At 36.0% G+C, this 13,587-nt stretch overlaps 1 protein-coding gene across 1 annotated transcript in view; it reads left to right on the plus strand.

Annotated features, from left to right (window-relative positions):
- Window positions 1-529: 529 nt before the first annotated feature.
- LOC306887727 (D(2) dopamine receptor-like) overlaps window positions 530-13,587 on the plus strand; it is a 20,966-nt gene continuing 7,908 nt past the window's right edge. Inside the window, exons 1-4 of the mRNA XM_079445716.1 lie at window positions 530-965; window positions 6,988-7,358; window positions 9,038-9,147; window positions 11,289-11,425. Coding sequence (XP_079301842.1) covers window positions 938-965; window positions 6,988-7,358; window positions 9,038-9,147; window positions 11,289-11,425 — 646 coding nt within the window. The 5' untranslated portion in view covers window positions 530-937. The remainder of the gene's footprint in view (window positions 966-6,987; window positions 7,359-9,037; window positions 9,148-11,288; window positions 11,426-13,587) is intronic.

The following is a 13,587-nucleotide window of genomic DNA, read 5'->3' on the forward strand; positions in this document are numbered from 1 at the left end:
CATTAAGCAGTTTATATTCAGCAGGGGTTCATCAAAGAGAATTCAGAATATACTGTCCTTGAGTCCTTTTCTCTTCCTCAAACTAATCAAACTAAACTTTTTTTGAGCTAGATGTGTCTCTAATTTCTATCCCTCGTTAAAGAAATCTGTCTTTCACTTGTGTGTTGGTCTCACGACCGACTAGCAGAACCTTTGTTCTCTCACTTAGTGTTTTTGTTGAACTCTTCTCTTGTCCTTCACTCAGGTGTTCATCTTGATCATCTCAATCGATTGTGTTTCTGAATTACATAAACTCACCTGTATCAGCACGTGCTCTTTCACTCATTTGTTCTCCGATACCTGGAAAAATAATATTAACATCTCTTTTTAATTATTAAAGTTATACATTAAAGTGGGAATATTCACCTCCATATGATCGTTTTCTATACCTGTCTTTATATTTCTGTTTGTCTTTATGCAGCTATCTGTACCTCATTTATCCGTCTTTCTAATCTGTGCTCTATAGTGACCGTTTATTCCGTTGGAAAGCACATTTGGCGCGTTAATTCAAATTGCGCGGCGTTTATCAACGGCTCCCACCACTGCTCATCCAATAACAGTTAAAACAAACTAAATTTAAACGGTTTCTTTTGATTTAAACGGACAATCTGTGCAAATAACGAAACGCTATTAGTTTCGATCAGCTGCTCGTCCTGTCATGAGGAAAATAAGCCGCGTGAGTTATTATGGCTATTAACGCGCAGTGTTTTCACAGTTTATTTTATGGCGATAATAACTGTTAAAGTAAACGAATATAAATCAGATGAATAATGAGGAGCGTCTGAGGAGGAGGAGCAGAGCTGGAGAATGATCAGGAGCAGCTTCAGTCACATCTTTACTCGGATATTCTGCATTAATATGAGATAATGTTCTGTTGTTTCGCTGAAGGACTGTTGAGATGCGTGTGAAGCTCTTGCTGAATGACAGTAAGTCACTTTAACACATTCGTTCTTCACTCTTAGTCCGGGGCTAGTTGTCACAAGCTCTGTATCTTAATAACTTTGGGCTTTAAAGTATTTCTAGCAGGTGTTTTGCATGGTGGTCGTTTCTAAATTCTGTCCTTCAAATGAACATTCAGTTATTATATATTTAGTGTACATTAAGATGACATTATGAAGGCAGATTTAAACCGAAACGGAGTATTTTTCATCATTGGCAACTTGGGTGCTGTAATTCCAGTCAGTGGATTAATTACAATATGAATTAGCCAAAACAATGCTTTTGATACATTTTTTGACTTGGTTTTTGTTTCATATACCATTCAAATTTAGCGGTAATTGTACATTTACCCCATATACTGGGACAATATTCCCCGATATTGGGGTTTAGTTTACTGTAAACTGTATTTTCTAAATAAAATCACACAGAAATATTAAAAAGAGTTTAAAACCCACCCAAAGTGACAGCTTGCCCCAGTCTGCACTAATATCTCCAAGCATTGCATAGGGTCTGTATAGTGCTTGTTTCTCTGGATTCGTGTCTATTTCACTGGTAAAATATATGAATTATTGGATTATTATTCACATTAATTATTTCAAATCATAGAACATTGCTGTTCTACTGTCTGAGATCACTAATGATCCTTCTTTAAATGTGTATAACTTAATATGAATGTTTTCTTTACTAACCAATGATATTTGAGTACAAAGTTAAATTAAACTCATGTGTCTCCAAGAAGCATCTTGAGCTTGAATGGAAGAAAATCTATGCAAAGATTCACATGAGAATGAATTACAATTGATTACTTGCATAGAATTAGTGCAGAATCTGAAATCTGTGACCCCATATCATTTCTCTTTCAAATGTTTTTTAAAACTTAGTTTATTTCCAGGTTGAAATCCCTGTTTGTTCAGGATTTTGCACTTTTTGTCTCTTGCACAGTTTCCATTTGCAGTCATTGTCTTGCTGTAAGATTATGCAAATTGCCCAAACAAAAAGAAAACGCTTCCCTCTTTGGCTCTTGATCACTTGTCTGGTTCTCTTATTAACATTTGTAGATTTATATGGGTTTATGTGCATCGAATGAGTTGTCACCAACAACAAAACAAGCCCATCACATTAAATGCAAACAGTGCGAGCATTTCTTGAAAAGCTGCTCATTTTCAATGCAAGAACAGCACATCTGTGAACAATCACTGACTCTGATGCTGCCAGGATTCCTATTGTGTGCTCACTTCTGCTGTACTTGCATTTATGCATGCAATAATCTGTCGCACAGGAAATGCAGGTTTATTTTTTATCTGTGCTTCTATTTCAGGACACATTATGTGTCATGCAGTATATAGTTACAACTGCACACATGCATGTATTCATGTATCTATTAAACTCTTTGTTGTTCAAGAGAACTGCTGTAAAATATGGATCTGAATCTGAGCTCTGCTGTGGTTAATGAAGCCGTTGAAAAAGAGCGACACATTCCCCTGCAGCAGATGAGATCCTTATTACTGGCCACCGTAAAAGATTCATCTGAGCTCCACACGGGCCTCGAGCAACGAAACGCTCAAACCCTGACAGAGTCTCATGAAACCTGTCAAGAACATGTTCATATTGCAGTCTGTATTAGGATCATTAAGGTCAAGCTGAAAGTATAAACGCTTCATAATATTCCATGCAAATGTAATAACTTGATCTGATGCCTGTCATATAACGACATGTTTCACCATCCCATCTGTTCCTGGATAAAATCAAGTTCTGGCCTACATTTGCTTTCTCAATGTCTGAATGTCAAATTTTGGAAGTGAAATGAGTTGTGCATGTTATTTGAAATAATAGTTCATCCAAAACTGAAAATGTGCTCATAAAGCCATCCAAGATCAGGATGAGTTTGTTTCTTCATCAGGTTTGGAGAAATGTGTCTCTGCATCAGTGTCTCAGCAATGGATGCTCTGCAGTGAATGGGTGCCGTCAGAATGAGAGTCCAAACAGCTGATAGAAACATCACAATAATCCACACCACTCCAGTCCATCAATTAACATCTGGAGAAGATAAAAGATCAAACTAATCCAGCTTTAAAATGCTTTTAACTCAAATATGAGTCCATAATCCATAATAACGCTTCCTCCAGTGAAAAAGTGTTCTGGTCTGAATCAGGAGAGAAATCTGCAGATCAAGCACCGTTTACAAACCAAAACAGCTCTAAACAAATATGTGTCTGGATTTTAATGTGAGAGACAACAGATGCACTTTTTCACTGGAGGAAGCATTATTATGGATTATGGACTCATATTTGAGTTAAAAACATCTTAATGCTGGATTTGTTTGAGCTTTTGTCTTCTCCAGATGTTAATTGATGGACTGGAGTGGTGTGGATTATTGTGATGTTTTTATCAGCTGTTTGGACTCTCATTCTGACGGCACCCATTCACTGCAGAGCATCCATTGCTGAGACACTGATGTAAGAAACATGGTCTTAATTGTCATGAAAATAAAAAAGGCTTTATTTTAATGAAACAAAATATAATTGGCTTATTGTTTCTAAGTGCAGCGTGACGTTTTCATGAGACAGTGCAGACATAGCGATTAAATCTGATCATCAGCTGCAGACATTTCAGGAGATGGAGGTGATTATTAGATTAGGAAGCAATTATTCCGCTGCAAAATCGAATGCACGCAGATCTATTAATATTTGGAGCGCATACATTCATTAGCTAATGCTTAATTATCACACAGGCATCATTTTCTCATCAGCGATCAGTGTTTTTGTCTCAGTAATGACAGATTCATCAGCACTCAGATTAAATACAGATACGAGGGCTCTCATCAGTGCGTGTTGTCTTGAGTGATTCCTGATTAACGGGCGTGAGGATGAGAACCCATTCCCTTTGGAAAGAGTGCCACTTTCCCTTTAATCAGGGTCGGAGCGTCGGCTTCACCGCCGCACAGCTGCAGCCTCGTTTCATAATTCGTTTAAATGAACTGTTGGCCTCAGAAACGTCGACATCTTAATGTTGTGATGGACCTGTGCTGCATAAATTAAATTGCACTAATAACTGTTATTATGTATAGTATCATGTAATATGTGACCTTGGACCACAAAACCAGTCATGAGGGTCAGTTTTTAAACTGAAAGCTGAATAAATTATCTTTCCATTGATGTATGGTTTGTTAGGATAGGACAATATTTGGAAATCTGGAATCTGAGGGTGCAAAAAAATCTAAATATTGAGAAAATCTCCTTTAAAGTTGTTCAGATGAAGTTCTTAGCAATGCATATTACTAATCAAAAATGAAGTTTTGATATATTTACGGTAGGAAATTTACTAAATATCTTCATGGAACATGATCTTTACTTAATATCCTAATGAATTTTGGCATTAAAAATAGCAATTGTGTTGTGTAAATAATTAATTTGAAGCTTTATATTCGTTTTTGTTTTGTTTTTGTTTTTTTAACCCTTCTGTTGTGTTTAAAACTGGGTACAACGTTTGCATCGTGGGTCAATTTGGGTTTTCTTGCAATTTACCAGAAATTAGTACTATGAGAAAAATGCTGAAGATTTGTTTAAAAACAGAAAAACTCTATTGTAACTTATCAGAAACTAACAAATATGAAATATGTAAGAAATTGAATAATTCTCTTCTATTTTTATGTTATTTAAGTTATGTTAGGGGTCAGTTTGTCCCACATATTTTAATGTGACCCACGTATTATATTTTATTTTAATGATAATTAGCTGCTCGGACACTAAATTGATTTTTTTTTGTGTGTCATGACTACTTGCAGTGACTATATGTACACTGAGCTGCATAGCACTTGTGAGGGTAAAATTGGTTTCAGTGCTGCAACAGTCTAGTGATTAAGATCCAAAAAACTAAGATCCAAAAAACTAACAACCAGAAACAACAGATTTATTGACTGAAACTCAACAAAGATAAAGAAATTGTGAATTTTCCTTGGATAAATGAGAAGTTGTCTCATTTTCGAGTAAAATTTGAGTCTTTAAATTTAATCAGTTCTAAAGTACTTAATTTTTAGTGTTTAACAAGCTACAGTACAATATAGGTTTTCACTTTACACTCTTTAATGTTTTTCAAAGTGTTGATTTTTATATAATTGCATGGAAACTAGTGGTGCTCTGTTTGACCCCAACACAACAAGTTAAAAAAAAGTTTTGCGCAACCTCTCCAAAACACATCAATATATCGAAACACATTCATTACACTAAATAGAAAATATACACCAAATTTCAAGAAGAAATAGAGTTTAACCAGTATTTTGAGCACTTTGAATGTTGAATGTGGGTTAAATTGACCCCAACACAAAAATTTTATCAAATTTTGTACAGCCTTTCCAAAACGCATCTATGTGCCACAATTTTGCATGCATATTCATGGCTCTAAATGAAAATTATTTTCCAAATTTCACGAAGAAATAAACAGTTTAACCAGTATTTTGAACAGTCTGAATGAAGATTAAATTGAGCCCAACACACTGCTTCATCAGTACATTGAACACTGCAGTATTTTCTGAGCATATAAGAGCTTTTACTTTGAAACTTTTTTACATTGAAGTTCTTAGAGGACTGTGAGCTGAACAGTGCATGAAAAACCTTCAGAGGTTATTATCAAATGCAATCTAGGGCTTCCAAGGCGACTGCGTGTTTATTCGATAGTTTCAATAGACTTTTAATTTAAAGCCCTGGCATTACATGACTAATGCGTGACTTTTCTGCATGTAGCTGCAGTTGTGCCGTAGCGTCACATTCGTTCCCTTGAGCGAAGTTCTTGATGCCACCAGAGTGGCTTGCCAATGCAATTAGTCACATTCTTGCAAAATGGCAAGTAATGAGAAGTTGCCCTTTAATACACTGAAGGCCTGATCATGTACGTGTGTGCGAATGTGAACACAAATGTGATTTAGAATGTGATTTATTCACCAGTTATACAACGAGTTGCTGTTCAGCGGCCAATAGTAAATGCAGAAAATATGTCATGTTATGCTCTTAACTAGAATGAACCAGTTCTTTAATTTAAAAGAGACTAGCTCAGTGTTGTTTTAGTATCATTTACATACAATTATACTAATGATTTTAGTTTTATTTAGTTTTACTTACTTTAGTAGCTGAACTTAAACTAAATAATAATGAGAAAATATAAATGAATGTTGTCTTGGCAACTTGCTGAAATAAATTAAGTTTTCATAAGATATGTTTTTATTACAGTTAAGTGGATGAAATTAAGTAAAAAAAATTTTAACGTTTTTTTAAGTAAGGAAAATGGAAATTGTTTGAAAATGTTTATTATTATTATTATTATGGTTTTAGCTAAGTATAGTAACCCTTGTTCTGTCTTATATATTAATAATGAAGCTGATCAAATTGAGCTTTGATAAATTACATTTAATTTTTGTTTACATTTTATTTAATTTTTTATTTTATTTAAATTAGTTAACTATAATAACCCTGGTTCTGCCTTATATATTAATAATGAAGTCGATAAAATTGAGCATTTTATATATAAAAAAGTTTGAAGTTTTTTATATATACTGTATATATATTATTTCAGTAAAATTACATTTTATTTCAATTAATGATTTTTAAGTATACATTTTATTTTAATATATATCTTAATATTAATATTTGTTTAATATCTAAAATCTTTTTGGGTTTTTTTGTTTTTTTTTGTTAACAATACTAATAATAATCCTAGTTCTGTTTTAGGCTAAATATTAATAATGAAGTGGAACAAATGGACCTTTTAATATATGCAATTTTATTTTATTTTAAGTAATTTGTATTTTTTTTAGGATTTAGTTTAGGATAACCATCATAACCCTGCTCTGTCTTACATATACTAATAATAAAGTGGATCAAATGAACATTTGTGTTTCTCAAACAGCTTGTGCTCATGGGAAATATCCTATTATGACTATTACAAAATGGTTTAATGACAAAATAAAGACAGAATTGTCATTTTTGGTGTTCATTTTTTTATTTCATGTCGTCTTAGGTGCCCAGAGGAGCTTCATTATGCCTCTTCTCAACTTGACTGCAGATGGCTTCTCCAGCGCTTCCCCGACTCTGGATTCGTCTCCGTCTCTTTCCTCCACAGCATTTTCCTCTCTCCCTCCATCTCTGTCATCGTTTCTCCCGCAGACGAACTGCTCCGTGGCTCCGTCTCCCTCGTCTCCGCCATATAACTTCTACGCCGTGTTGCTGGTGTTGCTGATTTTTTGTGTGGTGTTTGGTAATGTGTTGGTGTGTGTGGCTGTGTCCCGAGAGAAAGCGCTGCAGACCACCACCAATTACCTCATCGTGTCTCTGGCCGTGTCCGACTTGCTCTTGGCCACGCTGGTGATGCCCTGGGGCGTCTATCTGGAGGTCAGTGGACATCGTGATTGGTCCGTTAAATTGGTAATTAATAGTACTGTCAATCCATAGAGAACATAACAAATGTTTAAACGGAGAAATGTTACACTTTTATCCACTAAATGAGCTCATTTCAAATTTAATGCCTGCTACAGGTCTCAAAATAATTGGCACGGGGGCAACAAAGGGCTGAAAAAGCAAGAAATGTAGAAAAGATTCAGCTGGGAGAACATCTAGCAACTAATTAAGTTAATAGACATCAGGTCTGTAACATGATTAGCTATAAAAGGTATGTCTTAGAGAGACAGATTCTCTCGGAAGTAAAGATGGGCAGAGGCTCACCAATCTGTGAAAGAGTGTGTAAAAATATTGTGGAATACGTTAAAAACAACGTTCAACAACGTCAAATTGCAAAGGCTTTGCAAATCTCATCATCTACAGTGCATAACAACATCAAACGTTTCAGAGAAACTGAAGAAATCTCTGTGCGTAAGGGACAAGGCCGAAGACCTTTGTTGGATGCCCGTGGTCTTCGGGTCCTCAGACGACACTGCATCACTCATCGGCATGATTCTGTCTTTGACATTACTAAATGGGCCCAGGAATACTTCCAGAAACCACTGTCGGTAAAGACAATCCGCCGTGCCATCTGCAGATGCCAACTAAAACTCTATCATGCAAAAAGGAAGACATATGCGAACATGATCCAGAAGCGCCGTTGTGTCCTGTGGGCCAAGGTTAATTTGAAATGGACTGTTTCAAAGTGGAAAAGTGTTCTATGATCAGACGAGTCCAAATTTGACATTCTTGTTGGAAATGACAGATGCCGTGTTCTCCGGGCTAAAGAGGAGGAAAACCTTCCAGTGTGTTATCAGCGTTCAGTTCAAAAGCCAGCATCTCTGATGGTATGGCGGTGCATAAGTGCATATGGTATGGACAGCTTGCATGTTTTGGAAGGCACTATGAATGCTGAAAGTTATATAAAGTTTTAGAGCAACATATGCTCCCCTCCAGATGATGTGTATTTCAGCAGGACAATGTAAAACCACATACTGCAGCTATTACTACAGTATGGCTTCATAGTAGAAGAGTAGGGGTGATCTTTCACCTGTAGAAAACATCTGGCGCATCATTAAACAAAAAATACGTCAAAGACGACCAAGAACTCTTTAGCAGCTGGAAACCTATATCAGGCAAGAATGGGAACAAACACCAAAACCCCAGAAACTCATAACCTCGACGTCTTCAAACTGTTTTGAAAAGAAGAGGAGATGCTACACCATGATAAACATGCCCCCTTCCCAACTATTTTGAGACCTGTAGCAGGCATCAAATTTGAAATGAGTTTATTTTGTGCATAAAATTGTAAAATTTCGCAGTTTAAACATTTGTTATGTTCTCTATGTTCTATTGTGAATAAAATATTGGCTCATGAGATTTGAAATTCTTTTAGTTTTAATTTTATTCAAATTTAAAAAACGTCCCAACATTTCCGGAATTCGGGTTGTACTCTATTATGTGATTCTGCATCACAGAAATCATGGCCTTATATAAGAACAAAACAAACTGTGATTGGTCACTTTACATGTCAATCATAAGGTCTCCTGCATTCTAACGGGCCGGTTCATGGCCAGACTGTGGTCAGTCAGTGTGGATCAGATTCTGTGCTGATTTCTGAAATGTGTGTGTAGGTTGTTGGTGAATGGAGGTTCAGTCGGATCCACTGTGATATTCTGCTCACGCTGGATGTCATGATGTGCACCGCCAGCATCCTCAACCTGTGTGCCATCAGCATCGACAGGTGACCCATCCGGCCCTTTCACCTCTCAGTCCACTCACTGACTGACAGCGTGAATGAAATCCCTTTCCAGAATAAAAATAAGAATGATTCTGATTAACATTTTAGCAATTTCCTAATTTGTATTGCCTCAGCGTTTGTTTGGAGCTTCGCTTGACCTGAATTATCTTGGGTTTAAATGCACTCCAGGCAATTACATGCCGGCGAGGAGATTATGAATTATAAATCCTGCAGTGTGTTTGAGGCACTTTTTATGTTTGCGGGGAATTTTAGCGAATGCTGCTCCTCATTAAACCAGCGCTGGAATTGTGCTGGAAAATTGGAAGCAAGCATTAAAGTTGAGGTGCATGAATAACGAGCTGTTCGTTAAGTACTTCGCTTCTCATCGTTAAGTACGATCATTTCTATCAAAGCACTGTCTGTGTTCACAATAACATACTGACTTAATGCTTCTGCGGAATATTTCATGTTTAATGCATATGTGAATTTGCTTTATGCTTGCTACATTTGCCAAACTGTGCATTATACAACAATATACAGAATACTTTAACCTACAGTGCAATGTGTTTGACCTGTCCTTTCATTTCCAGTGTAATAAACCAGAAGTGACATAAGCTCCAACTGTAAACATTTCTACATTTACAGCCAGCAGCCATATCACCCTTCAAAAAAAAGCACCGTCCTTCGGATGAGACTTTAAACCGAGGTCCTGACTCTCTGTGGTCATTAAAAATCCCAGCATGTCTTTCGGAAAGAGTAGAGGTGTGACCTCGGCATCCTGGCCAAATTTGCCCATTGGCCTCTGACCATCACGGCCTCCTAACCATCCCCATATCTACTGATTGGTTCATCACTCTGTCTCCTCTCCACCAGTAAGCTGGTGTGTGGTGGGCGTTCTGGCGCAATATGGCTGCCGTCGCATCATCCAGGTGGATGCTGCACACTGGTGGTGGTTGAGGAGATCCCCCCCCTTCTATGTAAAGCGCTTTGAGTACCCAGAAAAGCGCTATATAAATGTAACGAATTATTATTATTATTATTTCTATTTTGAGTAACACTTTGGATTAGGGAAGACATATTCACTAGTTTTCAAAAGTTTTCCCTCAATAAACTCCTAATTTGCTGCTTATTGATGTTATGTTTAGGTATTAGATGGTTTAAAGGAATCTAGAATATGGTCATGCATTAATATGTGCTTTATAAGAACTAATAAACTGCCAGTATGCTAATAATATGCATGCTAATAACCAACTAGTTAATAGTGAATACTGTTCCCTAATCTAAAGTGTTACCCTGTTTTGACTAGGGTTGCAAAGAGGGGAAGAATTTTGGGTAAATTTCAACTTTCCAGGATTTTGACTCGTCACTTGATCAGAGTGGCCAAAAAATATTAAATAATACTTATTAATATTTCTTTTTGTTTGTTTTGTTTATTTGTTGTACAAAATTGGATTGAAAATGCAAATATAATATATATATATATATGAAGTTACATCAACTGCAATTTCTGTTTTGACCACCGATGACTTGAACAAACTGCCTAAATAATTTAATACAAAAATGTTAAAATATTTTGTTTCATTTTATGTATATCTATCTATCTATCTATCTATCTATCTATCTATCTATCTATCTATATATATATATATATAATTAAAACTGTGTATTATAAAATATGTATTACTTAAGTGATATATAGCAATGTATATTCTTAAAAAATTGAAATAATTATTTCTATATATTTTATTTTTCTTTTCTTTTTTAAATTAAGCAAAATAGCATTTTTTTATTTATTTTCTGGAGTATTTTATTTTCCAAATTTGATTAGGAATGCAAAATAACTTTATTTCCAAGTTGATAACTGGATGCCGCTCAAATTTAACACAAGATCTTGTGATAATAATGTTGAATGCTACAGTTTGCATTGTTAATTACTGCATAATTGGTACAGTTTCACTGTTTTTCAAAAATTGTAGGCAGCTGTAACAGTGTACTTGTTATTCAATGAGTAGTAAACTATTGTTCCATTTATTCTATCCATCTTGTCTGTCATCACTGTGGCGTAATACTGTATTTGTTACATCAGTAATATGTGAAATCCCTTCTTCATTTGCTCATTGATCTAAGTGTGTGTTGATGTGCAGGTACACAGCCGTGGCCATGCCGTTACTCTACAACACGCGCTACAGCTCCAGAAGACGCGTGGCTCTGATGATTGCTGTCGTCTGGTTCCTGTCCTTTGCCATCTCCTGCCCGCTGCTGTTTGGACTTAACAACACAGGTACAAACACTCACCTGGACCTCATAACTGGGCTATGAGGAAACTGCATCCATAGAATCACAGTCCTTTGTTTTCTTTTACATGCACATTCAACATTAGCCCTATAAAGCCTAATTTCTGAGGTCTCTAAATGATCAACATGATCAAAACGGTGCTGTTTCACACATTTAATCTACTGCACATCTTCTGCCGTCTGATTGATAGTTTAGAGTGTTTTGTCCAGTAAAAGCTCTTTTAGTGTAATTGTAGAAACGTCCAGCTTAAGCTTCTCATGTCTTCTGCTGTCAAATCTTTATTGATTTTGATCAAGTAAACGTCAGAATAACTGCAGTCATATTTCCAGATGAACACTTACTGGACTGATCATTTACATCTCATCTTACTGAGACATATTATTGGAGATATAGAGCGACGACTGATATTTAGATCATTTTATGTTATAAAGATCTCACTGATTTACATTAAAAGCAGCATCAGAATTTTATCAAATAAATATCAGCATCTGCAGCAGATTCATATTTTTGCTCAGTTTGAGTCTCTAAATAAAATTGAGCTGTTTTTACTTCATATTCTCACTAAATAAGCCATAAAAGCCTGATGCATCAAATATGATACTCAACAAAAAATTCTAAATTTATTAGATATTTTAAAAATATTTTGTCTAAAGATTCAACAAAACTCTTCCGTTTTTAAAAAATAAAACTACTATTATTTCATATGTCAGGCTTTATATAGTTAATAGACCCTCATGTTGCTCCAATCCTGTTATGACCTTGTGAAACTCAAAGGAGAATCTTCTCTTAGTTCTTTAACACAGCAACGGTTCGTACAGATTTGATGTAAATGGACGCTGAACGAAGGGCTGAAATTCTTCTAAAACAGTGAAAGTCATCGCTGCTCAAAACTCAGAGTTAGTCGCATCTCGTCGAGTTTAATCTAATATTTCTCCTCCTTCAGCTCCGTCCTGTAAAGCCTGACCTCCGTCTGTGTCTTTATGAACTTCATTGGTTGAAGCAGCACAGTGAACTTTAGTGCTGATCTCCATCCAGAGGGACTTGGCTGGATATATGCGCTCGTAATGAGGTTTCCCTCCGTGCATAATTATCACGTCCGCACTCCAGGCGATATGTGTGTTTCTCCTTTGCGTTAAAGCTCTAAAGATCATCTGGGAATAAGAGCAAATCCCAGTATCCCTACGAAAATCACATCCTCCAGGCTATCCCAAAACACGTCTTTTTAGCTCAGCAGGAATCATTACGGACGGAACGGAGAGCAGGAAAGGTCTGTGAATTAATTTTGAATGTGTTATTGTTAGAGCCGTTGTGTTAGATTGTGTGCAGATGAGGGACTGTGCTTCAGCTTGATTCATTAGTGTCTATGAGAAATGTCTGCCGTCTCTATATGAACACGTAAACTTCATCTCCAGAGCTGCTCTGAGAGTCACTTCTTCAGCATTTCACTGTTTAATTTGGGAAAACTATCGGCAGAGCTCTTCATGACAACCCACCAAAATAAAAGTTTGGTTTAATTTGAAGAAATTATGACAGAACTTTATAACTATTCTACAGTAGAATGTACTTCTCAAAATAATGATAGTAGTAATAATAATAATTATAAAACTTTATTTTGTAAGGAATATCATACAAATCTTCTTCCATATTTCCTCTTATTTTATTATTATTATTATATTCTTATTACCTCTGTAGTGAAGCGCTTTGTTTTTTAATTAAATTGTTAAATTGTTCACTGCATGTCATTTCCATGCACAGAAATCTTATTATTCAACTATGCCAAGGTAAATGCAGTTTTCCATTCTATGGCACCTTTAATGTTTGCTCGTGTCTCTGAGTGCTTGCATTCATCAGCGTGTTCAAGAGTCCTGTTTTTCTGCTCCACGTGTCGACAACAGCATGATCCGACACCTCCCTGACTGAATCTCAATTATCAAGATGCTCTTCAGCTCAAGTGGCGCGTTTGCGCTCAGAGACCTTCATAGATTGTCCCAGGATGTGGATGAGGCGATGAAATGATAACAAACACAGATAATACGCAGCGTTCAGCCAAACATGACATTTCCATTGTGAGCTCCTTGAAATTATGTTTGAGTCAAGGTTTAAAAGTTTCTTTAACAAGATGTTATTCACTCAGAATTAATATTCTGT

The sequence above is a fragment of the Barbus barbus genome (assembly GCF_936440315.1).
Source record: "Barbus barbus genome assembly, chromosome: 21".
Taxonomy (NCBI): Eukaryota; Metazoa; Chordata; class Actinopteri; order Cypriniformes; family Cyprinidae; genus Barbus; species Barbus barbus.